At 38.5% G+C, this 18,475-nt stretch overlaps 1 protein-coding gene across 1 annotated transcript; it reads right to left on the bottom strand.

Moving 5' to 3' along the window:
* Positions 1 to 421: 421 nt before the first annotated feature.
* LOC134662514 (branched-chain-amino-acid aminotransferase) lies at positions 422 to 16,941 on the bottom strand. The gene is made up of 7 exons (XM_063518769.1): positions 16,743 to 16,941; positions 15,517 to 15,726; positions 15,031 to 15,261; positions 11,642 to 11,825; positions 3,534 to 3,656; positions 1,827 to 1,981; positions 422 to 718 (listed from the first exon to the last, which is right to left on the bottom strand). The coding sequence occupies exons 2-7, from the start codon at positions 15,628 to 15,630 to the stop codon at positions 530 to 532; spliced, it is 996 nt and encodes a 331-aa protein (XP_063374839.1). The 5' UTR covers positions 15,631 to 15,726; positions 16,743 to 16,941; the 3' UTR covers positions 422 to 529.
* Between the last annotated feature and the right edge of the window lie 1,534 nt (positions 16,942 to 18,475).

The following is an 18,475-nucleotide window of genomic DNA, read 5'->3' as shown; positions in this document are numbered from 1 at the left end:
TCGTGTCATTTATTCAAAATGGCTTCACCGCTATCTAATAAAACGTTCACGAAACTATCGACACCGTCATGACGGCCGTCATCCAAATGACGGCACCGCTTTTTTACGTTACGTTGACAATCAACGCCGTCTAGGAAACCGCGCCATCTTGTTTACATAGACAACGTTCTAGTGACGTCATTCACCGCTATATAGCGGCCGCTATATGACGGCACCGCTTTCGGAGGAATCCAAAGCTTAAGTATGCCAAAACGCTTATCAGGGCCAACAGACATACATACAATCAGAATCAAACATAGTCCATTGAAAAATAGTGAACATTGTAATTGTACATTTGGCGGCACGAGTCTATACTAGTTAGCTACTTTTAAACTCCGAACAAAAGCGATTTAACTGTCATAAAGTTCAAATCACTTGACGGTGCCTCCGCGATTCCCTTAAACTTTAAACACTGACTCTGTTTAGCCGTTAAACAGTAATTTGTCAAGTTCAATGTCTTTTATCTTAGTTATAAGTTCACTTCACGTCACTATGAGATGATGACAGAATAGGGGTGGTCTATGTGGCCGTACTGGATGGCCAGGAGGGTGTCCTTTAGCCGCTGGAACACGGGCTGGGCCTGCTGCATGGTGGGGATGTGAATGTTGTTTTCGAGGAAGCCGATCCGGCTGACGGGGCTGATCACCGCCGCGGTGCCCGCGCCAAACATCTCCAGTAGCTGTTCATTACATAAAATATAACAAATAAATAAAACGCGCTTATTTCGAACGATCATTGCACTGGTGTCATTTTGGTCTAACGTAGACTCTATAAATAAGCGGACTAGATTGACAAGTCAATATGCACAAATGTTGCCACAGTTTGGCCAGTGTTGTTCATATCGATATTATAAGTATCATAAAACTATGCAATAGAGACTACCGCAAGAATTGAACCTATGGTCAATTTAAAAAATGTGAAGATTAGCTGTTCCATTGATTTTTTCCAATTTCACTGTATGTAGAATTTTTTATTCTCAATTTGGCACGCATATCTGTCAAGCCAATTCAATCGTACACTGACATCAGAATGATATCTAAATGATGTAATTACGGACAAGTACGAGCGAAATGCATGATAACTATGTAAATGACATTTAGATATCAATATCTGGGAGACCGAGCTTTGCTCGGAAAACATACAAAAACACAAAAATCCGCGTTTTCTTAGAGGCAAGACCTAGCTAGATCGATTTTTCGCCCCCGAAAACCCCCATATAGCAAATTTTATCGAAATCGTTAGAGCCGTTTCCGAGATCCTCAATATATATATGTACATATAAATAAATATACAAGAATAGGGAGTATTACTGCAATGTTTTGCCGCCAGAGTGCAGCACTAGTGGCTTAAGTATACCATAGAGTACACTGCTTACAAAGGGCCTACCGGGGAACGCGAAATCGAAACAGCTATCTGCCTCTTTATCGCTCGAATATGCAAGAGTGATAGAGAGGTTAGATAACAAAATGTCGACTCTCTCATTTGCGGTATATCCTTAGATTGTTTACTTGTTGTTGATGTGGCGCCCCCTACGCAGACTTTCGTGTCAAACACAAAAGCTGTCACGCTGACGCCACGTCACCGAAGTGTCAAAACTCAAATTGAACTTTATGCATATGCACGTAGGTCGATGTTGCTCTGTGGTCTGTGACCGATTAATCGGTCTTTGGCGTTGAACCTACGGTGCGGATATATCGGTCATTGGCGTCCAAAAGGTTAAAGGTATAAGATTCTGGTGTTATTGTACGTTCGAATTGGCCGGTGTGTTTAACGAAGATAGAACTCACCCGTCCCTGTTTGTTGAGAGTGATGACTCGGTCCATGGTGATGGTCTCCTCCTTGACGACCAGGTCTTCCCACTGGCTGGCCAGCTCGAGGATGGAGCGGCGCGTGATGCCCGGCAGGATCAGCCCGTTCAGGGGCGGCGTGCTCAGCTGCTTGTCTACCAGTAACGACAAATGTTTTATTATTTACTACAAGCGAGGAATTAGCTACTCTGTTTACACAAATTGAGCCTATTATGAATTCACGTCCTCTGACACCTTTGTCTGAGGATCCATCTGAACTAGCTCCACTCACGCCTGGGCACTTCCTTGTCGGGCGACCATTGATGTCCTTGCCATCGCCTGAAGTGAAGACGATGACGGTCAATAGATACCAGCTCGTACAGCGACTTCGGGAACATTTCTGGACGAGATGGACTAAAGATTATCTCGCTACTCTCCAGCAACGTATCAAGTGGAAAACCAGCTAGTGCTCATCAGATTTCGTTCATGGGTATATTCAATTAGAGGTTGTCGTATTAAATTATTTGTTGCGCATTACAAAAAGAATAGCGAGGGAAACAATATTTATAACATAAACGTAATCAAAAGGCTTTCCGTATATGTTAGTTAATTATATTGAAAATTTGAAACATTACACCGCTTTGAAAAAATTTAAATATATTGTTTGAAATGTCACCGTATTTAATAATTACTTCGCTTAAAATTTAGTCTTCGCAGGTGTGATGAAAAACATTATTGTAACTCCGGTGGTAAAAATATTATTAACCCGAGTCTGTAATTCCCTCCAGCCTGCGGCTGTCGGGAATTGTAGACCTCGTTTACAAACTCTCGCTTACCCCCCTCGTTGTACAACGTACTACCTACTTAGGAGGGCTTCAATACTGATTTCTGGTGTGATGTAATAATAAATATAGTGCACTGTCAGATATTATAAATAAATAGGACCTTGGAAAATATTCATTTTAACACAGAAGGGTGGGAAGGCAAGGCAAGTCTGGTGTTTCTGATGAAACTCTGAATTTTTTACATCAGTACCGATATCGGCCGGTCACGTCGGCCGTTATCGTTGTTACTGACCCCTAGACGCCCGGCTACATCATTTGCTTTGTAAATCATGTGTCATGCAGATAATTACGTAAAACACTCTCACGCGATCCATCTGCCTCTCTAAACTAAAAATATACTCTTCCCTTTTAGGGGCAAGTAAAATTGTTTTCGATAATCTTACGAACTACGTACCAAAATACATAAACAGAGGGCTTATTTTCTCGCTGCCGATAACGAACCAGATATATCCGGTCAGAGGTCTCGGAGCCGGCTAGCTTTTAGATAAGATGACAATATCGGTCATGCGGTAAAGCGGTGAATTTTATATTAAATATCGCCCTCGAACACAACATGTATGTAATCATTGACTGCAGATTTTGATTGATTTATGTATACAATTGACATATGGAATAACTAGCATTGAAACGTCTTTTAATTTATTTTTATAGTTACAAATAAAAAAAAACTTCCAGAACGTACACTCTGTTTAAAAATCGAGATATCTCGTATAAAAGTTTGTTATTATTAATGTTTGAAATGATTTGTACAAAGAAAGATATAATTTAATACTTGATTTTGACTTAGTAATGGAGGCGATGCCGACGTTTATAAATAACGCCTTAGATTATATGCAGTAAAACAGGTGAATGATGTATCTACCTCCATTCTCGTTGATGTAGACTGTGAAGATGTTCATGGCTCCGACCTCTGTGAGCTGGTGGTCGGGGCCAAACAACCAGAGGACCTGGTGGTGGCCGAGCTGCGCGGCGCGCGTCGTGGCCTCTGTTATCACACAAGAGGGTCAATCAACAAGTTACCAACCGGCTGTAGCTGGATAATGCATTAAACAAACACCTCCTATCAGCGGGCTCAGCACGGTTCCATTTTTTATCCACTATCACTAAGCCCGTCACTTTCGCACTTACATACTTGTTAGAACGTGACAGGCATGGTGATAAATGATAAAAATGCGACCGTGCTACTAGGGCTGGTGCAAGTAATGATTTAACGGAATTGTTGATAAAATGTGAACTCTAAATTATATCAACACTTCTATGCATTTTAAATGCTTTTAATTCATTTAGCCGCTTTTATTGTAATTTATTCTAAAACAAAACGAGACATAAGTAAATCAAAACAAATGTTAAAATAACACGTTACTGATATGCAAAACTTAGAGATTTCAGCGCGTGTCACCGACGGGTAAAGGACATGCAAATTTAAACTTGAATAATGAATAATAAGTTTTATTTTTATTAGAAGTCAATAAGAGGCGCTTAGATTGAGCTTGTAACGACAACTTTTAAACATAGGCTAACATTCACTTAACGGAATTGGATCACGTACCCTAAACGAAATACACTGGGTAATCGTGGGTGTTATTGAGACTGAGACCACGAGAAAGAAAGGAAGGGAACCAATCAAAACCGGCCAAGTGCGAGTCGGACTCGCGTTCAAAGGGTTCCGTACATTAAGTCCGACTCACGTTTGACTCCACTTTTCTAATAGGTTTTCCTGTCATCTAAAGGTAAAGAACTATTTTGTGTATTTTTTTCAAAATTTTAAACCCAGTAGTTTCGGATATAAGGGGGGGATGGTAATTTTTTGCCTGTTTTATTGAATAACTGCTAAACTATTTATCCTTAAATAACAAAAAAAAATTGAAATTCTTACAATGAGCTCATTCATTTGATATGTAACACGATATAGCTTGAAAAACATTATTTTTTAATTTACTCATTTACCCCCAAAAATGGCCTCCATATTTAAAATTAATTTATTTACGTTACACGTCCATCTTTGGGTCACACACTTACATATATGTGCCAAATTTCAACTTAATTGGTCCAGTAGTTTCGGAGAAAAAAGGCTGTGACAGACGGACGGACAGACAGACAAGACACCCGAGTGATTCTATTAGAGTTCCGTTTTTTCCTTTTGAGGTACGGAACCCTAAAAAGTGAGAAAATATACCTACAACTTACGGATCAATCATACTGGGTCGTTCGCCACGTACAAACTTTGCATCTGGTGGACGACCCAGTGTGATTGAGCCAGTCATAGGCGGGTCAGCACAGTTCATAATGTATGAGAGCTCTACATGAATTCTCACACTAGAGATTTTTTGAGATGTGATAACCTATGTTGCAAATACTATATTTTTAAAAAAATCTCCACAAAATATGTCACATGGTTTTAATAAATCCAAACTATTATTAAAATAGAAAAAATATATCAAAACATGAATCTGACACTCGAGATTTTTTAATATGCAGTTCTCAAACATATACTCATTATGTATTTATATTTTCTCCCAGCTTGACACCAAAACCAGCTCCCAATAATTTTCTTTATTAAAAATATTTTTTTATATAAAAATAACAACTATGTGTACATAACAATTACATGTTAATTAAGCTCTGTATATTTACTATATCCTACAAAAAAATCTCTCACGTAAATTAATCCATTTAATTACTATTAACCATTTTTGTTTTGAAAATGTTTTCGTTGCTTCGAGAAAATGGACAGTGGGTTTGTTTTTCACTTTCTCAAATCTCTTTCTCATGTTAGTGTAACAACAAAAAATCTCCCACGTATATGTAATATTGTATGGAATAAAACCATTATTAAATCATCCAAGCTATTTAAATTACCCTAAATGGCGGATACTGATTCACTGTAGAGAACGTTTTATCGACTTCCATATCTCCGTCTCACTTCAATGTTCGCGGCAGACGATTGTTCCGCTTCAACAGCCGAGAGTTCGCGATCCGGTCGACCGTTAATTTTCCCATGACTATCTTACCCAGTTTCATCGGTATGCGTTGCGCGCTTACTTAACACACCTCAGGCCAAGCTCCTATAAAACGCGCAATGCATGCATGCATTGCGGTATCTCCTATACGTCACATATGTCAGCTATGAGGCTATGACATGGCTATGACAGACTGTGGCAGTTAGTTCCAAACAAGTATACAGACTTGTCTACCCACCATAAAGTTTAGCGTAAAGAGAATATATCACTCCTTAGTGAAAAACCATACGGTTTGTGCGAAGTTGAGCGTTATGTCAATGCTAATAAAGATGATGGTTTGACTTACGGAAATGAATAATATAATATCATTTTATTTTATATTTCCAATTCCCGTTTCATTTACACCCAATATTAAATCTTTTTCCGTAATAAAATGCGTATATAATTACTGTCAACATCTGTATTTATTTTATTTCTTTAACCCCCGTTATTCATAAACGCGCTACAAACCTCAATTAGCTAATAATAGTAATAATCGTTTGTCCTTATCTGTCACTTTAACTTATGTATTTGTAAGTAAGGGATAAACATAATTGAACTAAATCAGGCCCGTAAAGTTTATGAATAAAGTGGTTAATCTTTATTGCACAAAATAAAAACCTTATAGTACAAGAGGCGGACTTAATGCCATAAGGCATTCTCTACCAGTTAACGATGGCTTGTCCTCCGGCCCATTTGATCGATGACCTCCTTTGATTATTTATTTTTAATGGACGCCAAAATCCAGACAGGAACTTCGATTTTGACATTTACCACAGTAATGCAGTCGGTAGCAATGTCGCGCTTCAAAATTGCTGCAGTCGACTGCATTGCTGTAGAAAACGTGAAAAAAGGTCATTCAAAGGGTAATAGGGTTATATACACCGCGGGATTTAATAACCCGAAAGATTTAAACCAACGATTTTAGAGCCTAATTAGAGTATATAAAGTTATATAACACATAGTCCAAAAACCCTTAATTTAAGAGATATTAATTATTTAAAACAAATCACAAGTAAAAAAATCTCAATTCTAACACACCCTTATGCGTGACGTAGCCACCAACTAATTTTACACGCAGACGCACTAACTACATGGTTATTAGCCAGTTTCACTTAATTAAGTTTGATATCCTACAAAAAGGTTTCACTACCGAAATTTTGTTCTGTTCTCAATCACGAGAGTACAAACTATTTACCTTTACGATAACTGGCTGATAGTTTGACGAAAATGACGAAATTGATGTCAATAAAATGACATATTTCATATGTCACACAAGATATGCGCAAGATAACATCTTTAAATTTGATTGACTGTAATAAATAAAATTCATTTAGCGGATATTCACTTTGTGTACGGATTTGGAAACCCGAAGAACTATGTGCTTCCGGCACGACGGACCCACTTCAGCCTAGAAGTTCGTAAATTGGCTAGACGAACAATACCCTGAGAGGTGGATTGGCCGTGGAAGCAACGTTCTAACCTGGCCCGCCCGGTCACCCGACTTAACGCCATTGGTTTTTTCTATGGGGAACTCTGAAAGATAAGGAAGGAATACTCAATACCAGTGAACTCTGGAGAAGAATTATTAATAAAAATTCGAACGGCTTCCGAAGAAATAAAGAACACTTTTGTAAACCTAAATAATGAAATCCATTTAAAATTAAATCTTTGTGCTGAAAACGGTGGTACACAGTTCGAAAACCTAATTCATTAAATTAATAAAAAAGCGTAATTGTTTAACATAGTTGTTTATTTTACTTTACTCGGTATAAATCAACACATCGAGAATTTAAAATACGTACTGATAAGCATGATCGATATTTTAATAAAAGGTCATTCAAGTAATCATCCCTTTCCAGCTGTAGTATGAGTTAAAACAATAAGAGGCATGATTTCTTTCGGATATAATCATGGTTAATGGCTTTGGTTACCTCACTCAAAGGAAAAGATTTTATCGCAAAGTTTCAACAATAATAACTGCACTGTACCTACTGTTGTAGTAATTAATAAAGTTTTGATACAATTTGTGGTATTTTGAGGTGCCAATCAATTGAAATAATTTCAACGTAAACATGATCCTAGACATAACTTGACAATTCTTGTCATGGAACACATGTCACTGCATTCGCCGTGCATCGTATGATATCGGAGTGATTCATGAAATGTCATGCTCGCTCTCTGTTTCTCTACTTGAGATTAATTAAACTCGCTCACTCTCTGAATAAAGGTTTGTTCACAAAGAAGCGGTAAATTAATATGATTTAATTTGTACTGAAATAGTAGTTTAATTAAAATATATAATTGGACCCATGTTGATATAACATTATTTACTCGTACTGTCGTCAAAAATACGTTGTTTAAATCTTTCGGGTTATTAAATCCCGCGGTGTATAAAATGAAATGATGCATTAATAAAACTTTAGTTAATTAACAATATTATATTAAATCATTAACAACTTTGACAGCACGATCTCTTCGCAGGTAGGTGCTCTACAAGGAGTTTATATTACAACATTATTTCCAAGAAATAATCTCTCATTGTTACGAAAATGTTGGTAGGGTGGCTTTAGGTTACTTTTCGTTCATATCGTCTTGGATATGGGTGAACATGGTGTTAATACACTCAGTATCAATCAACCTGTAAAGATATTGTAGCCTGGCCTTTTCTCGAAAAGTCTTCTAGAAAAATTTACGCTCATGTCGTCTCGGATATGAGTATATTTGGTATCAGTGCATTCAGTATAATATCCTGAACACAAATATATGAGATGACAAGCGCGAAAGTGGTGAGGGTAGTTGCTATGACGCAAAGTTTTTACCATTTTTCTTTTAAACATACCATGTGGGGTACCAAATGAAAGGGCCTTGTGAGTAGATCACAAATATATAACACACTGTAACACTTTTACTACTTAATCCAACAAACTATTTGAAAACGTTCAAAAATTTCACAATGAGTTGAATTCCAACTGCTCTAAATTGACTAAGATAACTTGATCCCAAGTTTCCTTGCAATTATACGTAATCGAGGGCCAGGCTCATACTAGTTCTCATGTCGCGATGCGCTAACGCTAACAAAAACTAAGCGTTACGAATTGCTGACATTTGCTTCTTTTAGTTTCACTCTACTCAAGCATCGGATGACAGGATCGTTGAAAAGGGACAAACATATCCTTTGACGTTACGTTACTCTTCTCGTGAATTGTCAAATTTTAAAATTCGAAATTAGCTTTGGAATTTGTCCGGGTGGCTATTCGAAGTATAACTTGGTGGACGGTACTTACTAACCAAATAAGCTTGAGATCCAGTATCATAGATAGTTGTAAGACTTCAAGGGTCTATTTATATCTGACTGTGCATCCTGTATTCTAAACGTTTTGTGAATAGATATAAAAATTGACACCTATCATTTTTCACATAAACACAGACACTTTATGCATTGAATTATTAAACCTTAACGCAATGACATAAGTCATAAGGTATATTTTCCTAATATACCTTGATGCTAATTCGAACTTTGTTATAAAAGATGTCATTTTATATAATTCGCGCGTGTATTTCACTCGTACTAGATGAAATATGTATTGGTGCGAGCGAGACGGTTGGGCGAATGATAACAAAATGATATCTTTTTGACATCTTAAACAAAGTTTGACTTGGCCTCTGTGGAAGCCTGGAAATACAGCATACTTCATTGACTTTTTATGCTGGAAATTGATTTAATAATTGCGAGAAAAATAAGTATGTTATTCTTCAATAACTTGTACAGTTACTGTCAAAAAACTAGAAATGTCCATTAATTGTGTAGAACATTATTAGCTGTTTGTTTCCAATATCATGCTGCTATTCTGCGAATATAGCAGTTCCTCAGGCAGATAAATTAAACATGATCGAAACAAATACTATTAACCACAATAGTAAACTTTTCTCTCAGTGTGGGATATTCTCGGTCATGAAAAACTTACAAAGTTATTGTTTTTTTCATTAAATCTATAATTAATATTATTGTCGGGAGAAATTCTGACCGTGTAGTCGTGTAAGCTTCATAGCCCATTCTTCAAAAAATCTCTAGTGTGAAATTACTGTTTAGGTAGTATAAAATATAAAATAAAAAAAATGTTATTTCTCAAAAACGGGAACAGATATCAAGTTGTTAATTCGCAGCCGGGTAGTCAATATGATATATAATTCACCCGTGTAGAAACATTTGACTGTGCAATTAATGTAACTTTAACTTTATATTGACTCCACTATCAGTATGCTGGTTGTATTTATCGCAACAATAGGAAGCGTGCATGAACCACAAGGGGCAGCATAATTATAGGCCCCCTGTTTATTAACGTATGAGAAGTATGAACTCCTTAAACTCATTATCCAAGGAAAGATCCAAGGGAAAAGATCATCCGGACGAAGACGTAACTCATGGCTCAAAAATCTCCGTACATGGTTCAAACAGAGCACACGCTCATTATTCCGCGCAGCTGTGTCTAAAGTTCGTATAGCCCTCATGATAGCCGACCTCCGGTAGGAGATGGCACCGGAAGAAGAAGAAGTTTATTAACGAGAAGTGTAACGCCAAGTTTAACTTTTTGACTTATGCCACTAGATGGCAGATCCTACCATGCGCAAGGGAGCGTGTGTTAACTGTAGGGGGCAGCACCGTAAATCGCAAGTCTGCTATTCAGGTCAGACACTCCAACGCGCACGGCCCCTATAGTACAAGGTTCTCACCTATCGTGGGTCCGTAGTTGGAGCCCACCTTTCTGTTGCCGACGCCGCCGGGGAACGTCGTGCTGCTTTATTAACGAGCAGTGTAACGCCAAGTTTAACTTTTTGACTTATGCCACTAGATGGCAGATCCTACCATCCGCAAGGGAGCGTGTGTTAACTGTAGGGGGCAGCACCGTAAATCGCAAGTTTGCGATTCAGGTCAGCCACTCCAACGCGCACGGCCCCTATAGTACAAGGTTCTCACCTATCGTGGGTCCGTAGTTGGAGCCCACCTTTCTGTTGCCGACGCCGCCGGGGAACGTCGTGCTGCTTTATTAACGAGCAGTGTAACGCCAAGTTTAACTTCTTGACTTAGGCCACTAGATGGCAGATCCTACCATCCGCAAGGGAGCGTGTGTTAACTGTAGGGGGCAGCACCGTAAATCGCAAGTTTGCGATTCAGGTCAGACACTCCAACGCGCACGGCCTAGGGGCCCTAGTAACAAGGTTCTCACCTATCGTGGGTCCGTAGTTGGAGCCCACCTTTCTGTTGCCGATGCCGCCGGGGAACGTCGTGCTGCTTTATTAACGAGCAGTGTAACGCCAAGTTTAACTTCTTGACTTAGGCCACTAGATGGCAGATCCTACCATCCGCAAGGGAGCGTGTGTTAACTGTAGGGGGCAGCACCGTAAATCGCAAGTTTGCGATTCAGGTCAGACACTCCAACGCGCACGGCCTAGGGGCCCTAGTAACAAGGTTCTCACCTATCGTGGGTCCGTAGTTGGAGCCCACCTTTCTGTTGCCGATGCCGCCGGGGAACGTCGTGCTGCTTTATTAACGAGCAGTGTAACGCCAAGTTTAACTTCTTGACTTAGGTCACTCGATGGCAGGTCCTACCATGCGCAAGGGAGCGTGTGTTAACTGTAGGGGGCAGCACCGTAAATCGCAAGTTTGCGATTCAGGTCAGACACTCCAACGCGCACGGCCTAGGGGCCCTAGTAACAAGGTTCTCACCTATCGTGGGTCCGTAGTTGGAGCCCACCTTTCTGTTGCCGACGCCGCCGGGGAACGTCGTGCTGCTTTATTAACGAGCAGTGTAACGCCAAGTTTAACTTTTTGACTTATGCCACTAGATGGCAGATCCTACCATGCGCAAGGGAGCGTGTGTTAACTGTAGGGGGCAGCACCGTAAATCGCAAGTTTGCGATTCAGGTCAGACACTCCAACGCGCACGGTCCCTAGTAACAAGTTTCTCACCTATCGTGGGTCCGTAGTTGGAGCCCACCTTTCTGTTGCCGACGCCGCCGGGGAAGGCGCGCACCACGTTGGGGTCCGCGAAGATGGACACGGCGCCGTCGGTGCTCGTCTTGTAGTACGCGCTCACCGGGCTCAGCACGACGAACAGCAGCGCCGACTCGGGCGCCATCACGCCAAACGTCGCCTGGGGATTAACACAACTCTATTTAAAAAAGCGGCCAAGTGCGAGTCGGACTCGCGCACGGAGGGTTCCGCACCATCAACAAAAAATAGAGCAAAACAAGCAAAAAAAAGCGGCCAAGTGCGAGTCGGACTCGCCCATGAAGGGTTCCGTATTCAGGGGATTTATGGCGTATTAAAAAAAAACTACTTACTAGATCTCGTTCAAACCAATTTTCGGTGGAAGTTTGCATGGTAATGTACATCATATATTTTTTTAGTTTTATCATTCTCTTATTTTAGAAGTTACAGGGGGGGGACACACATTTTACCACTTTGGAAGTGTCTCTCGCGCAAACTATTCAGTTTAGAAAAAAAGCGGCCAAGTGCGAGTCGGACTCGCCCATGAAGGGTTCCGTATTTAGGCGATTAATGACGTATAAAAAAAAACTACTTACTAGATCTCGTTCAAACCAATTTTCGGTGGAAGTTTACATGGTAATGTACATCATATATTTTTTTTAGTTTTATCATTCTCTTATTTTAGAAGTTACGGGGGGGGGGGACACACATTTTACCACTTTGGAAGTGTCTCTCGCGCAAACTATTCAGTTTAGAAAAAAATGATATTAGAAACCTCAATATCATTTTTGAAGACCTATCCATAGATACCCCACACGTATGGGTTTGATGAAAAAAAAATTTTTGAGTTTCAGTTCGAAGTATGGGGAACCCCAAAAATTTATTGTTTTTTTTCTATTTTTGTGTGAAAATCTTAATGCGGTTCACAGAATACATCTACTTACCAAGTTTCAACAGTATAGTTCTTATAGTTTCGGAGAAAAGTGGCTGTGACATACGGACGGACAGACAGACGGACAGACGGACAGACGGACGGACGGACAGACAGACAGACAGACAGACAGACAGACAGACAGACATGACGAATCTATAAGGGTTCCGTTTTTTGCCATTTGGCTACGGAACCCTAAAAACTGATATTAGAAACCTCAATATCATTTTTGAAGACCTATCTATAGATACCCGTATGGGTTTGTTGAAAAAATTTTTTTTGAGTTTCAGTTCACAATATGGGGAACCCCCAAAATTTATTGTTTTTTTTCTATTTTTGTGTGAAAATCTTAATGCGGTTCACAGAATACATCTACTTACCAAGTTTCAACAGTATAGTTCTTATAGTTTCGGAAAAAAGTGGCTGTGCCATACGGACGGACAGACAGACGGACAGACGGACGGACAGACAGACATACATGACGAATCTATAAGGGTTCCGTTTTTTGCCATTTGGCTACGAACCCTAAAAACTGGGCTCGACTGTTTCTGAGTTTTGAAAATTTATTTATTTATTACTTTTTGAACGACTTCAGAAAAAAAACTAATATTTAGTTGAATGCAAGGTTTACAAAATCAATCACTAGCAATCTAGAAGCAAGAAAACGGAATCGTTCTAAAATCATCTCATCAATATGGTGTTTATGTAATTTAAATAACAAAGCTATGCGAACATTTATAAATATACTTGGTCAACCAGATCTTGACAGTAGAAAAAGGCGGCAAATTTGAAAAATGTAGGCGCGAAGGGATATCGTCCCATAGAAAATTTGAATTTCGCGCCTTTTTTTACTGACAAGATTTGGTTGACCAGCTATATATTTGAAATATGTGTCGATAATGTAGAATAGTGTATTAAAATATACTCGGTGGGTTTCAGCCAGTGACAACAAGGGTTGTGTCTGCGCCCACGACAGTTGAATAAATATTATTTGCGGACCTTGAAAATAACTTCTTTTCAACGACAGCGTCAGTTTAATGTTGATTCAAATGCCAAAATTGCGTAAATAAAGAGTGGCGCTATTTGTTATTAAGGTTATTGTTACAATATCAAGAGTCGTATCCTCTTTTGTGAGTTTGTTTTTGTAGAGTTGAATCTTCTCGTTAGTACATATCTCCGTCTAAGAGAACACATCCGTTGTCTTTCGTAGATACATGTAGTCAAAGACTAAAATATCCACACCGGCCTAAAACCTTAATGTCTAATCTAGGCAGACAGGCAGTAAGGTCGTGTAGGTATAGGTACACATATTTTCCTTGTCGATATTTTAAACCTTGACTGATGTGTTTAAAACAGTTATAGATCTAAATAGGTAAATAAATAGCTAAGTTTTGTTCTTGGGATATTTCATTTTCTTATTTTTGCTTCACACAGAAGTAAGAAGCGTGTCATTTTGTAAATATTATTAAGTTAGAGCTTATTAAGTCAAGTTTCAGTTTGAACTTGTCTTAACTAGTCATTATTTTTTTTTTAAGGCGACAAAGATAAGAAAATTCGAATTAAAGTGGCATTAACTTTTCTGGCGCCTCATGCCACGATAGATATCATAAAATAATGCGATAACAATTTGCTAGTTTTATCGCCTTCTGATAAGCACTGCTTTTTATACGACAATAAGAAGGCGTGTAGAAACAAGAGAGATAAGTTGCCGAAAGTATATCGAATTAAATTAGCAATAAGTTACAGTCAAGGTCAATAATATGTATGAATGGTGTCATGGAGTCAGCCTTCATCACCTCAATTACAAGGTGAGATGGTTTAACCTTTTCTACACCGTGTCAAACACAATTAAAGCTGTCACTCAGACGCCACATCATTGAAGTGTCAAAACTGGAGTTGAACTTTATGTATATGCACGTAGGTCGATGTTGCTCTGTGGTCTGTGACCGATTAATCCGTCTTTGGCGGTGAAACTACGGTGCGGATATATCGGTCATTGGCGTCCAAAAGGTTAAACATGTTATTATTATATATTGCATGAGACTATTATTGTTACGTTATGTTCTTGATTAAACATTAAACAAGAGGTAAGTAATGCATTAATACACGAACAGCGTCTGAAAGCAGTTTTTCCGCCAAAACGTCAGAGTATCTAACGATGTAACGATGTAAAAACAGTTTTCGAGAACAATTTAAACGAGGCTGTCAATCAGGCTCTATAAAAAAAGTATTTGGAGGTCTTGCGTAGTTAAGTTTCCGTCATTTAAAACGACTATCCCTGATACAAGACGCCCACAAATTCTACTTAATCCATTGAAATAAGGTGAACAGTGTAGGTAGTTACACACATATTTTTAGCGTTTACTAATAAATAAGAGTAATAAGTACACCTATCTAGTGAATATATTGGACAAAATAGATAGCAAAATGAGCTTACCTCTGTTGCTATAAGCGTTGGTCGAATATATAGAGTGGAGGATTCAGAATGTGGAACCCACTCTTGGTCAATTTGTATTAGTCTTTTCATGCATTTGATGAGTTCCTCTCCGTTGAATATCGGCAGGCCGGAGCGGTGCGCTGCCAGATTCATCCTCCTCATGTTGAGATCAGGCCGGAACAACCGGATTTTGTCATCTACGCCACGGTAAGCTTTCATCCCTTCAAACAACTGCAACAATTTTCCAAATTTAAATGGGTACAATAACATTTCTCTTTGTCCCTAATAAAGCTGCGAATAAACTGATAAGGCTATTTGTTTACACAGCCATTGCGTTCAATACGCACAAGCGCTGTCAGTCTGGAAGGAAGTAGAAGTAAACATCGCTAATGCTTGTTCTGATTCTGTATTTTATGGAGTCGAGTTACGGTTCAATTTCGAATGTTTTTTTTTATGTGACTTTCTTTCGATTAGTAGTTTACGTACTTGTATTGCGTAGTGAAGAGCCTTCGCAGCAGGATGGATGCTGAGGTTCTCGAAGGGGATGATGTCTGGTTTCTGCCAACCGCCCAGTTGCACTTGGTAGTTGATTTTGAGCATATGATCCGTGAAGTATTTCCCGAAACCGAGGTCTTTAGCGTCTGGTTTGGGCTGCAGCTGGTACGGCGCTGCTAATTTCACGTGTAAATCTTCATACTGAAACAATTCCAGTCAGTTATAAGTAAGTACCTAATTACATTTAGGACACTTCCTACCTACTAAGGAGAAGTAGAAAGCAATAGGTATACGTAAGTAATTTTAACTATGTATTCAGAATAGTGTCAGTATCACAAATACCCCTCATAACCTATGAAAAAAAGACAAGTATAAGCATCTAGATGTAAACATATAAGCACAACAATGACGCAATTTATCAAGTGAGTTGTGGCATGGTCGCATTATGGAAACTATTAATTAAACTTTCAACTGATAAGGACATGAATTGAGAATCTTAGAAGTAGGTAAATAAGCAAACTAAACAATAAACATGATAAAAGGCTCAGAGAAGTTATGTAAACAAATGAATAATGTGCATTCACTAAATTGGTTCCCGCAATTGATAGGTACTGTGTGATGGACAGTTTGAACCATAGGTTTTAGTCAATACATTTGATTAACCAATCTGTTTATGAATATTACGTTTATTATTTAATACAAAGTACATTATAAATTTAGAAATACTTATCATTAAAGTAGGTACACACAATAAATCTGTTTATTTATGTAATCACACGAGATGTTTAGAGCCACACTAATAACTTCTAACGTAGCCATCATACAATTGATTAATAATGCAACTATTGTTCATTGATCTGGAATTTGGCAGTCTTCGTATAGCCATTATCTTTATGAGCAAGTTTAGCAGATGTGTGGGTAGAAGTATTAGCGTAACTGAGCAAATAAATGAAATATGTTAATTACGAACGCAGATAAGATACGGTTCTTTCACAAATTTTCCTTAAATCAAATGTTTATCAAACACAATTCAAGTCCAATGGTATGTTACACGTGTAGGTAACATGGCAAAAAGCTGGTGCGAGTGGCGTGGTAGGTATATCCAGGTAGCATTCAAATTGACATTTTTTCTCGGATCCCCTGGGTCGTGATGGGATCTAGTTCTGTCCGACTTTGTTGCATGAGTTATTAAGAATATTTATAAAGAAGGAAGGCACCTTGAAATATTGTTCAGGTTCTCCGTGAGGGCAGGGCTCGTCGTGCACGGGCGGCGCGTACTCGGGCGCGCCCACGGCAGCCTCCTCGAGCTCCTTGTACCGCAGAGAGGAGCTGCAGCGCCGCACCGTCCGCAGCTTGTGCTGGTTCTCGAAAATCCATTTCACCAACAACTGACAAATTCATATTTTTGTTTAACGATGTTGTATGCACGCAAAAAAAAACTATCGACATACAGTAAAACCTGGTTAATTGGCTCCTGGATAAGTGCAAAACCTCATTGTATACCTCACAGACCGTAGTCGGTAAAATAGTTTTGATTAAATCAAAAACAGTAGTCTTTTTACATTCCGAAAAACTTTCTTCTACAATTCAAGGGTTTTTTTCTTTTCAACCCAAATGATTATAAGAAAATAAAGTAGTTATTAATGTAGTGTAAAAGTGCAATTTATATAATACATAATATATAACTAATAATATTTATTGTATAGACCAGAAACCCAGAAAGTAAGCTTGTAAATCTACTTTCAATGGTTATTTGCACCTCCATAAAAGAAATTTGTCAGAACGCAACCTCTATTAATGAGAACCTCTATAATTGACACATCGATTTTTTGAACCTCGTTAATTGGCACGACCAGCTTAAATGAAAAACCTGGTCAATTGACAAAAAATTGCCGGTCCCTTGAGATTGCAATTATCCAGGTTTCACTGTAAATGGCGCAGCAAGCGTAGCAGCCAAGATGGTATAGTTGCTGGACCAGAATAGGCAGGTATTCATATGCAAACTTTACAAGCCCACGAAATGAATATCACTCTGATGAAGCTGAAGGTTAGGTATACTAATCGGGGATTGTTTTTTATATTCATAATGCTCTGATAACTAAGTATAAAAGTAAAAAAGTAGTATACCTATGTTTCAGTATATGTACATGCAATCCTTGTCAAAATTAAACAATTATATCGTCCATGGCAATAAACTCGCTTACCTGACTACGACGAATAGGCATACTTAAAACTCTTTAAAAACAGTATGAAAACACTATAACACCACTAGAAAACTAAAATTAAAATACTGCTGTTATTTTTGTTACAAAAATACTCGAATAAATAATTAAACACTGCTCAATCAGTCTGTCGATTACTTGCTTGGCTTTAACTGACTTCAACGGACTTAAGCACAAACATTTAAAGAGATGATAAGATATGTGGGCTGACCTATGACGTGTTCATAATCAACAGAAATTATAAAACATCACTTGATAACGCACTGTTCCCATCAAAATATGATTATGAGAAATAAGTCGTATTAATGTTGCGAAAACATGGAAAAAGGTGCGTAGTGGAGTGAGGTCGCGGTAAAGTCTGCGTCAGGTCGCTGCGCGCCGTCTTCACACAAATGAATATGGTAATACGGCGGCGTATCAATGCTCATTTGAGCACACCGACTATCATTTACATTACCAATTATGCCACATAATAATACACGTGGCCCGCGAGGAAAGCAACACTCCCCAATTCAGACAGATTTTACTTAGTCAACTTGGGGCGCAATTCAGCAAACAACGTAATCGTTCACCAATTAGATCTTCGTTAAAAATGGAAACATCAGTTATCTTCTACATTTCAAATTTATTAAAAGAAAACTATATAATTATTAAATAAATTATTCACTACTTTGCAACTTGAACTCTATTAATTAATCATAATACTTAAGCACCTGTGGTAACTAGGA

This window comes from Cydia amplana, chromosome 3 (assembly GCF_948474715.1).
Source record: "Cydia amplana chromosome 3, ilCydAmpl1.1, whole genome shotgun sequence".
NCBI lineage: Eukaryota > Metazoa > Arthropoda > Insecta > Lepidoptera > Tortricidae > Cydia > Cydia amplana.
This window is presented reverse-complemented; position numbering and strand designations above follow the sequence as displayed.

Excerpts from the sequence above, each read along its gene's own strand:
- LOC134662514 (XM_063518769.1), bottom strand. The coding sequence starts at position 15,630 with ATGCTCAAAATCAACTACCAAGTGCAACTGGGCGGTTGGCAGAAACCA. Across the intron at positions 15,262-15,516 it reads CTCTTCACTACGCAATACAA|TTGTTTGAAGGGATGAAAGC; the intron begins GTACGTAAACTA and ends AAATTGTTGCAG. Across the intron at positions 3,657-11,641 it reads CAACTACGGACCCACGATAG|AGGCCACGACGCGCGCCGCG; the intron begins GTGAGAAACTTG and ends GTGTGATAACAG.